Consider the following 20,529-nt stretch of genomic DNA (forward strand, 5'->3'; position numbering starts at 1 on the left):
TTACAATACAGTTATACAAGTGATGCTAAGAGGCTGCTGTGGAATATGACTTTAAATTAATAAAGATAATATTGGTCATAAACTTCTTATTTTTGATTATTTTTTTTTTTTGCTTTTCATTTTTCCAACCAATACTATTGTGTCAGCATGGAATATCTTTTTAAAACTATTTATTATATCATGAAACATATGTTTAAGTTTCCTAGGAGTTTCTATTTTTAAATTTTCTCACTGAGATAATATTTGTTTACATCATTGTCTGTATGCTACAGTGATGGGATCCGCCTCCGGTGATATCCTTAGTGCTCTTGGACTTCAGACCAGACAGTGTGTTGTTCAACTGCAATATGAGTCTGTCAATCAACTCACTCTCCACCCACAGTGTTCTGGTCCTATGGACCATTTATTAAGACTGAGAAGCATTTATCACAGAGCACAGATCCTGACTTTACAGAGCAGCAGAGATGAACGAGCAAAGAGTCACCTATGCAGAGCTGAAGCTGGCAGGGGTCTCAAAAAGACCGCAAGTGAAACCTAAAAAGAGTAAAATCTCCACTACTGGAACAGAGCAGGGAGTAACCTACGCAGAATTAAGTCTTCACAATGTTGCTCGGGATCCTCAGGAGAATGGCAAGTCCTGTCACCTCAAAGGTAAAACATTTAGTAGACACACAGCACAACTGTTCTGGGAGATGCAGAGGGGTGGAGGTGCACAAAGAATAGGGAATAAACCGACATGTTTTTCATTTGTGAGTCTGAAAATTTGGCATTGGGATATGGTATTCTAGAGGGAGTCTGATGGCTATTTTTTCCAGATAGTGTTATAATTTGTTATATTGACAAGCAACAATTCATGGTTGTTTTGTTGACTAAAATAGGAATGGTATACTCTGGGGGAAAGTTTCCAGGGGGAGAAAGAGGTCTGGGGTCCAAATTTACAAATGTGACTCCCTGTGCATGTTGATTTTGTTGTGTGTAAACTGAATAACTGTCTTTATCTGTCCTTTCTTAGCGTTTCCATTTCTCTCCCTGCAGGCTTAGCAGCACCTCCAGAGAAGTGCATTGCTGGGATCTTGGGACTCACCTGCCTTGTCTTGATATGCATTATTGTGCCCGTGTGGGTTGACACCCGTAGGTAAATTTATGAAAGATTTTAATGGAACTTTTCACTTAATGATTTCCAGTGATTTAATTATTTCATAATATTAAGGAGTAGAACTATTTTGTTAATGTATTTGTTTAATTAAATGTTGTAAGGTTCATCTCACCTTCTCAAAAGTACAAATATACAGAATGATTGTTCAGATTACATTATGTAGATTCAGATATCATGATTCAAAGTCACACTTTAGGAGACTGAAAACTATAAAATAATTTTTGAAGTTTGGTAAATATATACTGTAAGAGATGGTGAAATTTGACTCTAAATTTTTGTGACATTTTCACCAAGCTTTATTTTTTTATTAATTGTTCAGATTACTTTATGTAGATTCAGATTTCATGATTCAAATTCACACTTTAGAAGACTGAAAACTATGAAATAATTTTTGAAGTTTGGTAAATATATACTGTAAGAGATAGTGAAATTTGACTCTAAATTTTTGTGATGTTTTTCCCAATCTTAATTCTTTTATTAATTTTCAGGGAAAGTCAATCCTCTTTTATTACAGAAAGTCTTCAAAATACATTTCTAACTTAGAAATATTATATTGATTAACACTCTTAATTTTTATAAGGATTATTTTATTTTTTCTAGATCTACTGAAGAACAACAGAAGAATGATTCCTCCGCAGTAACAAACATCCAGAAAGGTACACAATGATTTCCAAAATTCTAATGTTAGCACAGTTTATATTATGTATATATGTTAGACTAGGTAACAATGGTAATAAATTTTCTCTTAGAACATACATTATAAAATCAAATAATACATATTCATGAATAAGGATAATAGGAGGGGTTCATCCTATCCAACAACAGGAAGAAAATTAACTTAGTGGGTTCTGGACACAGAGATCCCTGTTCTAAAATTGTGAGTCAGGAGGGCATATCCTTGTGCCCGCGATCTGCCCCTGTGGTGCCTGGATCCCTTTCTGGGCTCCAACTGGCAGTCAGATGGGGCCTGGGTTGCCAGGGCATTTCAGCTCAGCTCTGGCTGGGGGACAGCCCCTTCCCAGTTTCATACAGTCTAGGTGGGTTCAAGAAAATTAACTTAGAACTTTCAAACCCATGTGGCCAGTTGGCTCACGTCCTGCTGCTATATATGTATAAATAATGTTAATATTAAAAAATGACATTGTTTACTCTTTGTCAGGACATTTAGGTGGATATTTTTGTGTGACTTTGGTTCATATGGACACATAAATTATAGCATGAGAAGATGACCTTTCTCTGTGATTGTGTGTTGTATGTGCCAGCCATGAGGCGTGTGCATGTGTTATGTGCATGATAATTCATATTTCAGCATGTATATGATATGTCTTATTCTATTAAACCAATTATTTTTAGGTAATTACTCATAATTTCCCTTCAGCATGTCATTGTGGCCCTTGTCCAAAGGGGTGGTTTAAGTACTCCAACAACTGCTATTACTTTAGTGCTGAACAAAAAACCTGGAAGGAGAGCGTGACGGCCTGTCAGAGTAACAACTCTCAGCTGCTCTACATAGACAATGAGGAAGAAATGGTAAGAAATTCATTGTTCCAAGAGGATTTTATAAAATCTTTGGTAAATGCACATTTAAAAACCTACTTCTTGGCTGGCTTTCTTAGAGAACCATTTTTCCTATATATGTATATATATGTGTGTGTGTGCATGTATGTGTGTGTTAAATAAAGTTTGCTGTTTAATACACATCAAGAAAGACAAACATATTGTGATCAGGCAGATTAATCACTAAGTGAATGAAAATTGTGTATGCAGAGCAGATCCTGTGTAGAAGTCCCAGCCCCCGGGCACCCCAGACTCCCTATCTGCTCTCTCTTCACTCCTGCTGTCTATTTAGCCACTAACTTGACTTTCAATTTCATAGATCTTTTTTCTTGTTTATGAACTGAAATGCAAACACTCCCCTATAATTCCTCAATATTTCCACTGCATATTGCATTTATCTACTGTTTGCTATTTTTCACTGCAGAATTTTATCATATTACATTTTAAAATCCATTCTGCTTAATGTATCAGGTGTCCAAAGTGAGTGTCATCTTCTCAGAATAAAGAAACTTTCAGGGTTCAGTATTTTCAGTCATAAGAACCCCTTAGTTGTCCCATCTCCACCTTCCCAACCCTGCTTTTGTGTTCCTCTGTGGTGGGAGTTTTAGCGTGTCCAGGCTGCTGACTGTTGTCACTGTCATGAGGCATCACTCTTGTCAGGCTGCCTTGCTATTGCTGCACATGACCCCTCACCTCAGGGGAGGAATGGTTGCCCTGAGCCTCCTCCTGTTGTAGGTTGGTGCTGACAGGCCTCAGGCCTAAGTAAGATTTTCCTTATTAACATGACAAGAAGAATGAAGTTCCTAAGTATAAATGTTTAGGATCTCATGTACTGGTGAGAGTTTTGGCTTCATGTCCACAGCTGTCAGCGTACTATGTGTATTGGTGTAAGATTGGAATCTGTCTCTTCCTTCTGAAAATGTAGAATAATTTGAAAGATCACATCACTTGTTTTTTTTTTTTTTAATGAAGTCTTTCATCATTCCTATGTAAGTAAAAAATCTTTATGTTTGAATAGAAATTGATGAACTCCATATCAGTGTTTTCATGGATTGGAGTCTACCGTAACAGCAGCAATGAGCCATGGATATTTGTAAATGGGTCAACTTCCCATTTAGAGTAAGTTTTATTTAAATAATGTTATAGTAGCATTAAAAAATGCAATTGTTTCTTGATTTGCCCCAACATTAAAGAACTTAAGAGAAGAAAGATATGAAAAGGATTAAAAGAATAATGATATTAGTGCTTTTGATTTAAATTATAGACATAAAGAATGGTGTTGAATGCAAGTGGAATCTTGGGAATCTTGATAACTATTGAAGAAAGGACAGCTCAGTTTATCTAACTGATAACTCTTACAAATATTCTATAGAAATTGTCTTCATTCACTTTCAAAATATGCTTGTATTGCAATGAAGAGCAATACTATTATTTCTTGGTTTGCCCCAACAATACATAACAACAGAATTATGCCCTTTTCTTCATTACAGGATAAGAAAGCCAGCATCTTCTAACTACCACTGTGTTATGCTACAATCTAAATATTATGCAGATAATTGTGAAGTTCTAAAGATGTATTATTGCAAGCATAAGATTTAAATTAAAATAAAAAATCTAAGTGTGGATTTGTTTGCATAATTTTCCATTCAAGAAATAATTCTTATCATTCATAATATATTTTTGTTCTAATGGCATTTTTTCAAAATAATTATTGAAATACACTATGTTCAGCCAGAGTACAGATAGCATTACTTTAGTGCCTGAACTTTTTAGTGCCTGAACTTTTTGTTCAAACTTCAAAAAGATCATTTGTGGGCCTCCCTGGTGGCACAGGGGTTAAAAACAATGCTATCAAGCTATCACCAGCCACTGCAGCATGAGTTGGATCCCCACGGATCAGGGAAAAATCCACATGGCACAGCAGACCTCTCCTGTCATGCTCGTTGCTCCCCTTAGCAGTGCATTTCACTAGATCTGCCTGTTCTGCTCCCCACTCCGTCTCTGTCACCTCACCTCCTGCAACTCTGGCCTACACCCCAGTTCTTTTATGCATAAATAAATAAGTCTTTAAAAAAATCATTTGTTGTGTGAGTCCAGTTATAAGTGATGGCAAATTCACTTTCATACAGCATGTGGATTGGGGGTTCCCGGGGTCTGAGGGGAGGTGGAATGAGGAACTGACCACTGATTAGTCCTCTGTTTCTTTTTGAAGTGATGGACCTTTTTTAGTGCTAAGAATAGTGATGTTTGCAAACTCTGAACATGTTAAATGTCTTTGATTTATTCACTTTACATGGCTCAATTTTATGCTTTATAAATTATATCTCAATAAAGTTGTTTTTAGAAAAATCTGTGATGACATTTGAGAGCATTTAATATTTAAAGTAATTTGGAGTTTAGTCATCTTTACCATATTTATTTTTTCAATCTACATCAACCTTAATCCTTCCTTAAATTTGATTTTTTTCTTATTATGCCTTGTTTTTACAAAAGACATAGAGAAACAATGTTATTATGCTTTAGTAAACACACTTTATTTACAAAGGTCTGGAATATCTTTTAGCAATTTTTGGTGTTGTACAACTGAAGTTGGTATTGAATTTATATGTAATGTTTTTGCTGACTTTATATATTGATTCTATTAATCAATATGACTCTAGTATAAGAATATATGAAGTATGAATTTTGATGTAAATAGTTATTTCTTATAAATAATCACACTTTTTTCCTTCTTTCCAAGTGTAATTACTTTTTTAGTTGGCTTTTTACAGACCAGAGTTTTATTTCCATTATTGAATAGTAGTTACCATGATTGATCTCTATGTATTCCCATTTTAGGGAAAAAGATTTCAATATTCATTCTTATATATGAAGTTTATTGTTACTTTTTTCATCATCACTATCCAATTAATGTCATGCCATCACATTCTCATTTTTGATATTATGTTTTTTATTTGTTTTACATCAATTGAAATGAGAAATGTTTCTTTGTAAAATGTTTATGAAGTAAATTATCTTTATTTCTTTCAAGTATCTAAATCATCTTGCATTTTTGCAATAAAACTATAGCAATCATTCTGTGTGTTCTTTTTTCTTTCTTTCTTTTTTTTTTTTTTTTTTTTTTTTTTTGTGGGGCCCTCGCCAGCAGCCGGGGAATGAACCGGCTCTGCAGAGGCTGCGAGCAGCCTCGCAGCCCAGTGCTCAACCGCTGCGCCACCAGGGGAGGCCCTGTGTGTTCTTTATCCATGTATATATTTGATTTAGATCAGCACATTTTTCTTTCTTATTCACAAAAAGTTTAGACTAAGTTTTAATTCACAGGTATACGTTAGACAGTTTTTGAATCAAGTCTACATTAGGAAGGATTCCTGTTTTTCTACTACCTGGAATACATTAGTATTTAAGTGTTACTTCACTGCCGACATCATCTGACCATGTAAACCTGTTCTAGAGGAGTTTTATGTTAAAACGCAGTAGCTCTAAAACATGCAGTTTCTTCAGGTAGAAGTATTTGCTATACAAATTTTTGGTGATTACATTTTCTACAAATTTTCTATTTCATATAGGCATAAAATGTATTCATAATATTGGCTTATTGTCTGGTATACCTACTAAAAACCATAATGGGGGAGTCCCCTCATGTTGCGGGGGAGGGGGGGGTTAGTCTCAGTGCTGTCAAACAATTCCCAGCCACTACAGATGAGTTAGATCCCAGGCCAGGGGGAAACCCACTTGGAGCAGCAGACTTCTCCTCTCTTGGCTGTTCCTTCACCTCAGCAGTGTATTCAGTAGTCTGACTTCTCTGCTCCCTGCTCTGTCTCTGGGAATCCTCTTACCTGGGTCACCTCTAGCCAACAGCCCTTTATTTGTATGCATAAATAAATAAAATAAATCTTTTAAGAAAACCAAAAATCATAATAGTTTCTCATGCATAATCTAGGTATAAAAGACTTAGGTTCTCAATTGTTTTCTTCAATAGTGTGATTGTTATTTTTTACAATGAGAATACATATGCTTTGTTCATGCTCCTTAAAGAGATTTGTTCTTTGTCATTTGTTAGTGTTATTTATTTTTTCTTCTATTGTTTCAGACAAATTTTACTTATTTTTTGCTTTGCCATTTTCAGTTTCTTGGATGTCTGATCAGATTTCTGCCCTTTCAATTTGAGTGATATATACGCATTTCAGGCAATTTGAATCCACAGATAGAACATTACTTTCATATTTTCCTTTGAATTCATGTGATGTTGTGACATATATTTTGATCATCTCTTTGACTCATAAAATAAGTAGACATATCACTGTATTCAAAGTCATGCAGGGATTTCATATTTTATGGTTACTTCTATTTTAGGTGAACTCTCTTATAGAATTTTCTTTGAAGCTAGAATGTTTTACATTTCTTTTAATAATGGCTAGTGTGACTTTGTCCTTTAAAAACCTACTTTTTCTGTCCCCAAATTTTGCTTAAATAATATTTTAAAAAAGGGCCTCCCCGGTGGCACAGCGGTTGAGCGCTGGGTTGCGAAATTGCCCGCAGCCTTTGCAGCAGGGTTCGGTCCCCGGCTGCTCCCCGGCCACTGGCGAGGGTCCCACATGGCGCGCAGACCTCTCCTGCCGCCCGCTGCTCCCCTCAGCAGTGTACTTCGGTCCTTCTGCCTGCTCTGCTCCCCGCTCTGGCTCTGGTGGATTCTCTCACCCTCCTGCGCTTCTGACTGTACCCAGTGCTTGCATAAATAAATAAATAAATAAATAAACAAACAAATAAATATTTAAAAATAATAATAATATTTTTTTAAAAATCAACTTTTTCCCCTTAACAGTTAGGGTTGGACTATTGTCATATTTACAACAAATACTCCTATGAAAGTATAGACATTATGTAAATTATCACTCTTGTTGATTATGTTATGATTAGGGCATGGATTATTAAAAATTATAATGAGAAACTATTTAATATTTCAATCATGGAATGATGATATAATTCAATAGTTTTGAAAAATTTATCAGGTCAAGAGACAGTTTTTATCAGTGGATATCTAAACAACTGTTACAAAATGAAAAACTGGCTGCTGAGAAATAGAGAAGAAAAGCTTGGGAGCTGGTGATAAAGGAGATATTGTAATAAAGTTGAAAATGCAATTCTTCAGAAAATTAGTGACATCTTAATTAATATATATTAGTTAGGGGGTTATGGTTTTAGAACATTTCCATAAAATAGAATTGACATGTGAGCGTATAAGAAAACAATATGTAATGCCAAGACTCAGCAACCTTGTCTAGCAGTGAAACATTCAATAGACAAAGTTTTTGTGTTTGTGGTTTAGATGGAAGCAATTTGACAGCAAATATTTTTAAGTCTTTTGTCCCCTCATATCTTTTAGAATGGGAACACAATTTCTTGGAGGCCTTTGTCAATGGACAAAATAAATGACACACTACAAGTTTAGTCTCCTCTGCTCTGGAGGTGTGTGATGAGAAACTACCTTCACAATAGCTAGGATTTCCTGTTCAAGTTTTAAGTGACACTTTGACAAGAAATCTACTTTTTTCCAGTGTGGCTTCACTCTGCACCTTCACAGGAGAGTCTGTGTAAACCACAGATGTTGTTTGTTTGTTTCCATGAGTAACCAGGTCTCCCACTAAAGGATACTCCACTCTTTGGCCAAGAGAAGGTATGTGTTCCTCCTCTTCTGTCTCTCTACCAGCTCACTTCATAGATCACACATGAAGTATATGATGCAACAATTGCTATGAAATCAAATTACAGAGAACTTTGGTATCTTTATTGAATAATTCAGGGTGGGAAAATAAAATAAAAATGAAACATATTGTAGATTATCTTAAATACTCAAGTATTTTACTGTGGAGAATTACTCAAGTGCATATATAGGGATAATTAGGTTTTAAATCAATACAGTGTTATCTGAAATCCCATAAGCATTGTGACACAGAACAGTTTTCTTTGGAATTTGATCTAAACATAGCCAAAAATATACAAAACAGTATAGAGATTCCTGTCTAAGGAACTATGTTATATGGTCTAACTGATATGAATCAGAAATAACTATGTCAGTTTGTCAGAACAATAATTAAAATAACTTATTTTGAGAGCTTACAAAAGGCAGGTTAAATGTTAGGGGTTTTGCATTGTATCTTATATGTTTTTATTCCAGTTTAGATTTGTAGGCAAAATTAGTACACTCTATGTAACTTTTGTAGGTTTCAAAGCCAGAATTAATTTCAGATTTCATTCTGTGTGGAGCTCAATTATTCAAGCATTAAATTGCATTTTCTGATTTATTACAATTAAAGTCCTTCTGGAAGTTTGAGCCAACAGTTGCCCCTTGAAATATTTTTATCATTTTTTTTAACTTTTGTATATTTTCCATTCACTCATTTATCAACTCCTTGTATGAAATAAATGACATTGCAAAATAGTTGAATTGTCAATATTGTTTAGGATTTCAAGAAGTTAATGTCATATATTCTATATGATAAATATTCCTGAATATTTTAATGATTTCTTAGAACCCTATAATATTTTGAGAAAAATATCATATGTTAACCTCTGTCCCTTTTAATAATAAATGTTTTTCACAATATAAAGATAATTTAGAGTTGGAAATTAATACATATTTAACACAACCGTTATCATAGAATATCAGTTTAATTATCAATAGATATAACAATTGCAAAGTTAGCATATTGTTTTCTAATACAGCACTTTAACACAGTTATTCTGATAGTTTCAAAATGTTTTGTACAATGATGTTTTAAAATTAGTATGGATGTTATTATTTGTGGACTTTATGTCATTGATATTTGGTCTTCAGGTCCCCCAACCATTAGAATTGTGTGAAAAATAAAATAGCATTTTTGAAAATTATTTCATATTATGTGACACATTTTTTAGCTCTAAGGAAATTTTAATCTGATCGTCCATTATTCAACTGCAATAGGAGTTTATTACTCTACATGCTCCACCCATGTGACTGTACTAGGGATCTGGTCATCATGCGCAGTGCTTAGTAAAGACTTGCCTGCTGCTATCGGAGAGCACCATCCCTGACGCTACTCAGCTGCAAGGATGAATGACCAAATAGAGAACTACCCAGAACTGAATCTGGACCCAAGAGGACAGCAAATGAAACGTAAGGACACATAAAGCTCCACTTCATCAACAGAATAGCAAACGAACTCTGTGGAATGAAATCTTCAAAATACTTTTCAGAATCTTCAAGGGAGTGACAAGTACTATGTGTGCAAAGATAAAACATTTAATAGACACGCATGTAGCTGTTCTGGGCTATATGATTGGGGTGGTGGTGTGCGGCAAGAGTGGCAAGAGTGGGGGATAAGCTCACATAGTTTTTCCCTTAATTTTTCCCTGTGATAGTTGGAACTTGAAATATGACTAGGTCATTCTAATCTGAAATGTGAGGATGAATTTTGATCCTGCACTGTTGGAAGCTGGAATGTTTGACAACATCTCATTGAGCATTATGTTTTCTGAAAACACAACATATATTCTGGGGCAAGATTACAATGGGAGATGTGGACTTGGGATCCAACATTTTAGACGTGACTCCTTGTGCAAAGGGGTTTTCATGTCTGTGAACTGTCAACATTTGTCTCCATTTTTTCTCAGTGTTTCCATTTCTCTCCCTGCAGACTCGCCATTACCTCAGGGCAGATTGCTGCTGAGATCCTAGGGATTGTCTGCCTGGTCTTGGTGTCCACTGTAGAAAAAACGATAGTTCTTATTCATGGTAAGAAAATGTTTAATGATGATAAATCACAGAGTTTACACTTGATGGTTACCAGTGCTATAAAAAGTTAGGACATTAAGGAGAACATTCTTTTTTAATGTATGATTTTAATTAAGTGTTGAATGGTTGTTCTGAATTTGTCAAAGTGTAAATATACAGAATGATTATGGGGCGTATTTTATAGATTCGTATAGTATGATTCAATGACATGCTTTCGGAAACTGAAAGAGCAAATTGACAACTGTGAATTTATTTTTAAAAATCAGTAGCTACATACTGTAGGAGAAGGAGAAATAGGTCTCTAACTTTTTTGGATATTTTCCCCTAAAGCTTTAATCTTTTATTATTTTTTTCAGAAACTCAACTTTATTATAGATTATTACTATAATCCTACCAGCATACAACATTTCTAACATAAATATTATACTGATTAGTATTCACTTAGAACTCTATTAAAATTATAAGGATAATTTTATTTTTTTAGCTACTACTGAAGATTCAGAGAAGAATGATTTCTCCGCAGTAACAAATAGCATGAAAGGTACACAATGATTTCCATAATTCTGATGTTAGCACAGTTTATATTATGTATATATATTAGACTATGTAATAATGGAACAAAATTTCTGGTAAAATACTTTATAAAATCAAATAATAGATGTTCATGAATAATGATAATAGGAGGGGTTCATCATATCCAACAACAGGAAGAAAAGTCACTTAAAACCCCCACGCCCATGTGGCCAATTGGCTCATGTCCTGCTACTATTATATGTATAAACAATTTTACTATTAAAAAATGACTTTATTTCTCTTTGTGAGGACAGTGGATATTTTTATGTGCGATTGGATCATATGGACACATCAATTATAGCATGAGAAGTTGCCCTTTCTCTGTGAGTGTGTGTTGTATGCACCAGCTCTGAGGTGTGTGCATGTGTTATGTACATGATTGTTCATATCTCAGCATGTATATGATATGTCTTATTTTATTAACACAGATAGTTTTAGGTAATAATTCATAATCTCTCTTCATCATATCCTTGTGGCCCTTGTCAAAGGGGTGGTTTAAGTACTCCAACAACTGCTATTACTTTAGTGCTGAGCAGAAAACCTGGAGGGAGAGTGTGACGGCCTGTCAGAGTAGTAAGTCTCAGCTGCTCTACATAGACACTGAGGAAGAAATGGTAAGAATTTCAGTGCCCCAAACACATTATTGAAGACTTATTTTACTCAATTTTATATGTGTAGAACTCATAGATTTTTGTAAAAAATTGTAGTTTATTTTAAAGTTTGTATAACACTCCATTGTCTGATATGGAGGATTTTATAACATCTTTGACCGGTTAATGCACATTTAAAAACCCAGTTCTTGACTTTCTTAGAGAAACATTTATCATATATATGTACACACACACACATATATATGACAGCTATGAATTTATATAATATGTGTGCATATATATTAAATAAAGACTGCTGTTTAATACATATCAAGAAAGGCGAGCATATTGTGATCAGGCAGATTAATCATCAAGTGAATAAAAATTGTATCTTCAAAGCAGATCCTGAGTAGATGTCCCAGCCCCCAGCACACCTCGGACATGCTTTCTGCTCTCTCTTCACTCTTGCTCTGTTTATTTAGCCAGTGACTTGACTTTTAATTTCATAGATTTTTTTTCTTGTTTATGAACTGAAATGCAAACATATGGTATATACTTTGTTCCCAGCATGTCACTCTTCTATAATTCCTCACTAATTCATCTGCATATTGTATTTATCTTCTGTTTGCTAACTTTCACTGCAGAATTTTATGATACACCATTTTAAAATCCATTCTGTTTAATGTGTCAGGTGACCAAAGTGAGTGTCATCTTCTCAGAGATAAAGGAACTTCCAGGGTTCAGTATTTTCAGTCATAGGGTCCCCTTAGTTGTCCCATCTTCACCTTCCCAGCCCTGATCTTGTGTCCCTAGGTAATGGGAGATGAAGCATGTGCAGACTGCTGACTGTTGTCACTGCCCTGAGGCATTGCCCTTGTCAGGCTGCCCTGCTGTTGCTGCACAGGACCCCTCACCTCAGGGGAGGAATGGCTGCCCGAAGCCTCCTCCTTTTGCAGGTTGGTGCTGACAGGCCTCAGGCATATGTAAGATTTTCTTTATTCACATGACAAGAAGAATGAAGTTCCTAAGTATAAATGTTTAGGAGCTCATGTACTGGTGAGAGTTTTGGCTTCAAGTCCACAGCTGTCAGCATACTGTGTGTATTGGTGTGAGATTGGACTCTGTCTCTTCCTTCTGAAAATGTAGAATAATTTGAAAATTCACATTACTTGTGTGTTTTTTTTTTAATGAAGCATTTCATCATTCCTATGTAAGTGAAAATTCTTTATGTTTGAATAGAAAGTGATGTACTCCATATCAGCGTTTTCATGGAGTGGAGTCTACCATAACAGCAGCAATGAGCCATGGGTATTTGTAAATGGGTCAACTTCCCATTTAGAGTAAGTTTTATTTAAATAATGTTATAGTAGCATTAAAAAATGCAATTGTTTCTTGATTTGCCCCAACATTATAGAACTTAAGAGAAGAAAGGTATTATAAGCAGTATTATAAGAATAATGATATTAGTGCTTTTGACTTAAATTATAGACATGAAGAATGGTGTTGAATGTGAGTGGAATCTTGATAAATATTGAAGAAAGGAAAGCTCAGTTTGTCTAACAGATAACTCTTACAAATATTCTATGAAAATTGTCTTCATCCACTTTCAAAATATGCTTGTATTGCAATGAAGAGCAATGCTATTGTTTCTTGGTTTGCCCCAACATTACATAACAACAGAATTATGCCCTTTTCTTTATTATAGGATAAGAAAACCAGCATCTTCTAACTACCACTGTGTTATGCTACAATCTAAATATTATGCAGATAATTGTGAAATTCCAAAGATGTGTTATTGCAAGCATAAGATTTAAATTAAATAAAAAATCTGAGTTTGATTTTGTGTAATTTTCCAATTCAAGAAATAATTCTTATTATTCATTTTTTTGCTCTAATGACATTTTTCCAAAATAATTATTGAAATACACTATGTTCAACAACAACAACAACAACAACAAAAATACACATAACATCACTTTTATACCTGACATTTTTGGTTTAACAATTCATTTGTGAATGAATTCAACCTTGAAAAAGATCATTTGTTGTGTGAGTTCAGGAGTCCAGTTATAAGTAATGGCAAATTCACTTTCATACAAAAAGTAGATTGGGGGTTGTCAGGGACTGAGAGGAGGTGGAATGAGGAACTGGCCACTGATTTGTTGTCTGTTTCTTTTTGAAATGAAGGAAATTTTTTTCAGTGCTAAGTGTAGTGAAGTTTGCAAACTCTGAATATGCTGTATCTTTGATTTATTCACTTTAAATGGCTGAATTTTATGCTTTATAAAATATATTTCAATAAAGCTGTTTTTAAAAAATCTTGTGATGATGTTTGAGAACATTTAATATTTAAAATAAATTCGAGAGAATAATACATGACTGGATCAAAAAGATGTGTTATATATACGCAATGGAATATTACTCAGCAATCAAAAAAGATACACTCATGACATTCATGGTGTAATGGACGCAGCTGGAGGGATCATGCTCAGTAAAATTAGCCAGAATGAAAAAGAAAAATACCAGCTGTTTTCACTTATAAGAGGGATGTAGAATTTCCAAATGAGGGATAAAAATAAAAGTTATTGTATAAAGTGAAAATCAAAATCAACAAACAACTATAAACCAGAGACATTCTGTAGGGGCAGATAAGGGAGTAGGATCAAAATGGGTGGGAAGTGCACAAGGGACTATAGTTATGGTCCATGGGTGAATTGATGGTGGGAATTTCAGGGGGGCAAGAGGAACTCAATGAATTATGGTTGAGGAGTGTGGGTACTCTTGGTGGACATGGTGTGATGTCTTGTACAAGGAGGTTGAGTCAGAGCACATGTTCCTCAACTCAACTATATAATTATGAAGAATGATGTTAGGAGGCTGCCAAAAATGGGGGCGGGGGTTAGAATACAAAGAGTCACAGAGAAGTCAGTGATAAAAGGCCAAAATGGCAGCTTTATTTGTGTTTAACTTTCTACTCCTATTCCTAGGGTGTGGAACATTGTGGGTTCTTATTCTGGACTTGAGAATTAACAGTATTTATTTCAGTACTTCTTTTAGTGAAGATGGTGTCTTTCTAAAATTTCTATATCACTAAATGTGTTTTCAAAATCACTGTAGAAGAATGTGTGTGACTCTAAGGCAGTCAGCTCCAAAGAGAACACAGGATGGACACATTCGTGCATGTCCAAGCTTCTGTTCTGAACGTTGTATTTATTAGTAATTAATGCCATTTGGTCCTTCATTTTATGAGACCTCTCCCTTATAGACCACCATTGTGTGTGTGTATGTGTGACTTCTAAGACAACATGGAAAAAATTATATGTTGCTCCCCACATACTCTGAATTGGCTATCACACACTGATTTCATGATCAATATCGGAGGTTTATATTTTCCTTTTCTTCTCTACTTTTTGTTGTAAACTATATGCGTCAATGCTATCCAAGATTCCCTGCAACAGTTTCCTTATAAATAGTTCACATAAACCTACTACAATAACAAATACCGAAATACATACAAATATAAAAATCTAGTGATGAAAAAGCACTTGATGTTTGAATAAACATATGGAGGCCATGAGGTTCCAAGGTAAACAATTAACAATCTCTTTCTAATAAAAAAAAAAAAACATTTTTACATTCTTACCATTAACTTTTTTTCTTAACTCATTCATTTGTTATTATGAGTTTTGTTGCATCTCCTTCATTAGCTTCTCTGCAGGCTTTTTTTTTTTTTTAATCACTTTAACAGCCTTTAATTTTCTTCTTTCTCATTGAGTTTCTTTCTTCCTCCCTCTCTCCCTCCCTCTCTCCATCCCTTCCTTCCATCTTTCTTTTTGTGTTTAAGAACTGGGGTATAGGACAGAAACGTGGGTGTTAGGGGTAAGAAGATTCACTAGACAGAGTGGGGAACAGCAGGTTTACTGAAATACACAAAGGGAGCAGCAGGTGAGACAGGAGAGTTCTTCCGTGCCATGTGGGGTTCTCACCAGCCAGTGGGATCAAACCCGCACTGCAGAGGCTGTGGACAGCTTCACAGTGTGGCGCTCAACAGCCTGTGCCACCAGGGAGGCCCTTTTTTTGTTTTTAAGTATCCTCACCCAAATATTCATGACTTTAATATTTCTTGATAAAATCAATTTTATTCCACATTATACAACTCTTAATATACCAATTTCCAAATTATAAAACCATAAATATTATAGTATTTAGGTTAATATTAATTTTATAAGTAATAATTTACCTTTTTCTAGTTATTATAATATTAAATTAGAATAATTCACCTCTGATATTAAAAATTAAGAAAAGTATAGAATGATTTTTAAAATTTTGATTTCATTGCAGTTTACATTTCATCTAAATTTTAGTCTGTGAAGAAATGATGACGTGGTATTTTGGAGGGAATGTAAATTATGAAATCAAACAATAAATGTTCATAAATAATGATTATACTTGAATGTATCTTCTTACCCAATAATGTAAAGATAGCTGGGCCTCCCTGCTGGCCTAGGTATTAAATCTCAGCAGTATCACCTGTATGGCCTGAGTTTAGCCCAAGGCAAGGAGTTACATGGCACAGCAGACCTCTCCTGTCTCACCCTATGCTCCTCTTGGCAGTGTATTTCACTTGAACTTCCTGTTCTGCTCCCCACTCTGTCTCTGGTGAAACCACTCAACCTCTGTACCTCTGGCTTAAACCCCAGTTCTTCTATGCAAAAATAAATGAAATTAAAAAAAAAAAAAGATGCTTACACTTAAAGAAATCTTTATTTAAACTCACCATAATCATTACTGCATATTTACTCAAATTTCTTAACATTATGCTATGATGAGAGATAAAAAAGCATTAATATTCTGAAGAGAAAGTTTCATTCATCAACTTTCAATGTCTGTACAATGGATATACTGTGTTTGTTTTTTATGGACTAATAAATCAGGGGTTGGGACACTGAACATTTCCTATGAATTTCCCATGAGTGTTCATATGAATGAGTTTTGCTTTTTTCTGTACCAGTCTGTGAGGTGTTACATTTGTTTTGCCTTTACAAGTTAATTTCTATATAGGTGTGTAAGTTAATTTTCATTTTTTAAAAATCAAATTGTTTTCAGGTAACAATTTTAGTTGTTTTCAGGTAACAACCTTAATAGAAAAGAACATTGATTTAATCACAATATGCAGAGAAATGAATGTCAAAGTATATGGAAACTTGGTTATAACATGCCTTGCTGTGCTAGTTTTGTAACATGGGTAAACAAAATTTACATATGATGTCATAAAAATATTATATGTCAAGATAGAGGTATAATGAATGTTAAATGTAATAATACAGTTTTCATTTAATTTTGGATGGATACTACTACAATTTCATTGAACTTTATCTTCATTTCTTCTTCATTCACAATAAGTGTATTTTTTAAAAAGATTTATTTACTTTTGCATACAAGACTGTGATACAGGCTAGAAGTGCGGCTATGAGAGGACTCACCAGAGCAAGATTGGGGAGTAGAACAGGCAGATTGACTGAAATACACTGCTGAAGGAAACAGTGGGTGAGTCAAGAAAGGTCTGCTGTGCTGTGTGGGTAGCTCCCTGGCCAGCAGGGATTCGAATTTGTGCTGCAGAGGCTCTGGCTAGCTTCACTGTGCTGTGTTTAACACTTTGCGCCACAAGGGAGGCCCACACAAGAAGTGTATTTACTCTCTATAAGGATATATTAATCAATATGATTCAAACAAACTTTTATTAACATACTAACTTTTTTAAAGATTTGTTTATTTATTTATTTATACAAGATTGATTGATTGATTGATTTATACAAGCACTGGGTACAGTCAGAAGCGCAGGAGGGTGAGAGAATTCACCAGAGCCAGAGCGGGGAGCAAAGCAGGCAGAAGGACCGAAGTACACTGCTGAGGGGAGCAGCGGGCGGCAGGAGAGGTCTACACTTCATGTGGGACCCTCACCGGTGGCCGGGGATTGAACCTGCCCTGCAGAGGCTGCGGGCAGCTTCCCAACCCAGCGGGCAGCTTCCCAACCCAGCGGTCAACGGCTGCGCCACCAGGGAGGCCCTGTTTCTGATCTTTTTTGATGTAGAGCGCTCTCACAGTTATGAGGTAGTATCTCATTATGGTCTTGATTTGCGCCATGTGGAACCCTCCTCCGGTGGCCAGGGAGCAGCTGGGGCAGCTTCACAACCCAGCGCTCAACCGCTGCGCCACCGGGGAGGCCCAACATACTAACTTTTATAGCATATGTTCTCCATTTATTAAAATCTAACAGATTAGTGTTTGTACCCTTCCAGCATTAAAAAGACCTACGTACCATATACTTTTATTTGTTTCATATTTAATTCTTGAATTCTAATACAAAATTATATTTATAATTTGAAAGCTTATCATAATTATATCTACTCAGTTCATTCAGATTAATTACATAATTCTATTATCTCTATCCTTTTTGCATATACAAGTTATCAGGTGGAATAGTGTTTCATCATTAGAAGATTTTTATATTTTTAACATGTTTTATTTTATTTATCTTTTTTAAATTATATTTTATGTATTTTTACATCATTTTTCATTTTTGCACAATGTATGCATTTTCATCTTGTTTAGAGTCCCCATGCAATTCCCACAACCCCTTATTTTGACCCTAACCCCTCAGGATTCATCAGAGACAGGGCAGGGAGCAGAACAGGCACATCTACTGAAAGACACTGCTGAGGGGAGCAGCAGGAAGACAGAAGAGGTCTGCTGTGTCATGTGGATGAGCTCCTGGGCTGGGAATGAAACTCAGACCAAAGCTGTGATAGTGTGATAATGGTCAGACTTAACCTGAAATGAGTATTCTTTGCTTGTTATTGAGTTCCAATTCATCCACCTTTCTTAGGTCACTGGATATTCTCACAATTAGAAAGTCAGAAATTATATTTGCATACATATGTTTGTATATATATATGTATACACACACAGCTCTGTATGACTATTTCTATGTATATCATAAAGAGTAAATTATAGTTAATTTTATTGGTTCGAGAAATTTTTGAGACTTTATATGTTTAAGATATATTTCATCCTCTTCATCCTCACCAGCACTTATTTCTGATCTTTTTTTTTTTTTTTTTTTAAGATTTATTTATTTAGGGCCTCCCCTGGTGGCGCAGCGGTTGAGCGCTGGGTTGTGAAGCTGTCCGCAGCCTCTGCAGCGCCGGTTCGATCCCCGGCCACCGGCGAGGGTCCCACATGGCGCAGACCTCTCCTGCCGCCCGCTGCTCCCCTCAGCAGTGTATTTCGTCCGTCTGCCTGTTCTGTTCCCTGCTCTGGTTCTGGTGAATTCTCTCACCCTCCCGCGCTTCTGACTGTACCCCGTGCTTGTATGAATAAATAAATAAATATTTAAAAAAATATTTATTTATACAAGCACTAGGTACAGTCAGAAGCATGGGAGGGTGAGAGAATTCACCAGAGCCAGAGCAGGGAGTAGAACAGGCAGAAGGACCGAAGTACACTGCTGAGGGAAGCAGCGGGAGGCAGGAGAGGTCTACACTTCATGTGGGACCCTCACTGGTGGCCAGGGATTGAACCGGCGCTGCAGAGGCTGCGGGCAGCTTCCCAACCCAGCGGTCAACCGCTGCGCCACCAGGGAGGCCCTGTTTCTGATCTTTTTTGATGTAGAGCGCTCTCACAGTTATGAGGTAGTATCTCATTATGGTCTTGATTTGCATTTCTGTGATAATGATCATTTTGTCATACTCCTTCAACCTGTGTTTTAAAAATCTATTTTTTCTGCTCTGCCCAATTTTTGGTTCAGTGGGATTTTTGAAAGTTACCCTTGTAATTCCTTTACATAAGTACACTTTGGTTATCATTTACAACAAATACTCCTATTAAAACACAATTACATTGGGTGATGAGTCTTTAAAGATGTTATTGTGATGTATTTCTTGTAGTGTTTTGTCCTTATTTTCTTCTATATATTTTATGGTTTCAAGTCTTATGTCCAGTTCTCTTATCCATTTTGAGTTGATTTTTGTGCACAGTGAGAGGTAGTGGTCTAGTTTCATTTTTTGTGCATGCGGTGGTCTCGTTTTCCCAGCACCATTTATTGAACAAACTGCTGCTGTTCCATTGTGTGTTCTTTGCTCCTTTGTCAAAAATCAGCCCTTATACCAGTGAAAATGGCACATATCAAGAAAACAAGCAAAAGCAAATGTTGGCCAGGATGTGGTGAAAAAGGAAATCTCCTACATTGCTGATGGGAGTGCAAACTGGTCCAACCATTATGGAAAGCTGTCTGGAGTTTCCTCAGTCTACTGAAAATGGAGCTACTGTATGACCTAGCAATTCCACTCCTAAGGAGCTACCCAAAGGATGCAAAAACATTGATTCAAAAGACCACCTGTACCCCTATGTTTATTTCAGTGCTATTTACAATAGGTAAAACCTGGAAACAACCTAAATGACCAATAATAGAGGACTGGATTAAGAAGATGTGGTATATATACACAATGGGATATTATTCAACAATCAAAATAGATAAAATCATGACAGTTGCAGCAATATGGATGGAGCTAGAAGGAATTATGCTCAGTGAAATAAGCCAGAAGGAAAAAGAAAAATTTTGGATGGTTTCATTTATAGCAGGAATATTGGGGAACCAAATAAGATATCAGTGTAAAAAAATAATAACAGTAAAAAACACAACAAAGCATGGGCCTCCCTGGTGGTACAAGGGGTTAAGCACCACACTATGAAGCAATCCATAGCCTCTGCAGCAGGAGTTCAATCCCCCAACAGGGAGTGACCCCCATGGTGTAGCAAATCTCTCCTTACTCGCTTGCTGTTCCCCTCAGCAGTGTATTTCAGTCAATCAGCCTGTTCTCTTC

At 35.7% G+C, this 20,529-nt stretch overlaps 1 protein-coding gene across 1 annotated transcript; it reads left to right on the forward strand.

Moving 5' to 3' along the window:
* Positions 1 to 464: 464 nt before the first annotated feature.
* LOC311185420 (NKG2-A/NKG2-B type II integral membrane protein-like) lies at positions 465 to 4,227 on the forward strand (the record flags this gene model as incomplete). The annotated part of the gene is made up of 5 exons (XM_084256046.1): positions 465 to 651; positions 1,036 to 1,135; positions 1,757 to 1,812; positions 2,535 to 2,686; positions 4,204 to 4,227. 5 exons carry the CDS (start codon positions 465 to 467, stop codon positions 4,225 to 4,227), a joined length of 519 nt encoding a protein of 172 aa, XP_084112172.1.
* Positions 4,228 to 20,529: the final 16,302 nt, after the last annotated feature.

This window comes from Talpa europaea, assembly GCF_964194135.1.
Source record: "Talpa europaea genome assembly, chromosome: 15".
NCBI lineage: Eukaryota > Metazoa > Chordata > Mammalia > Eulipotyphla > Talpidae > Talpa > Talpa europaea.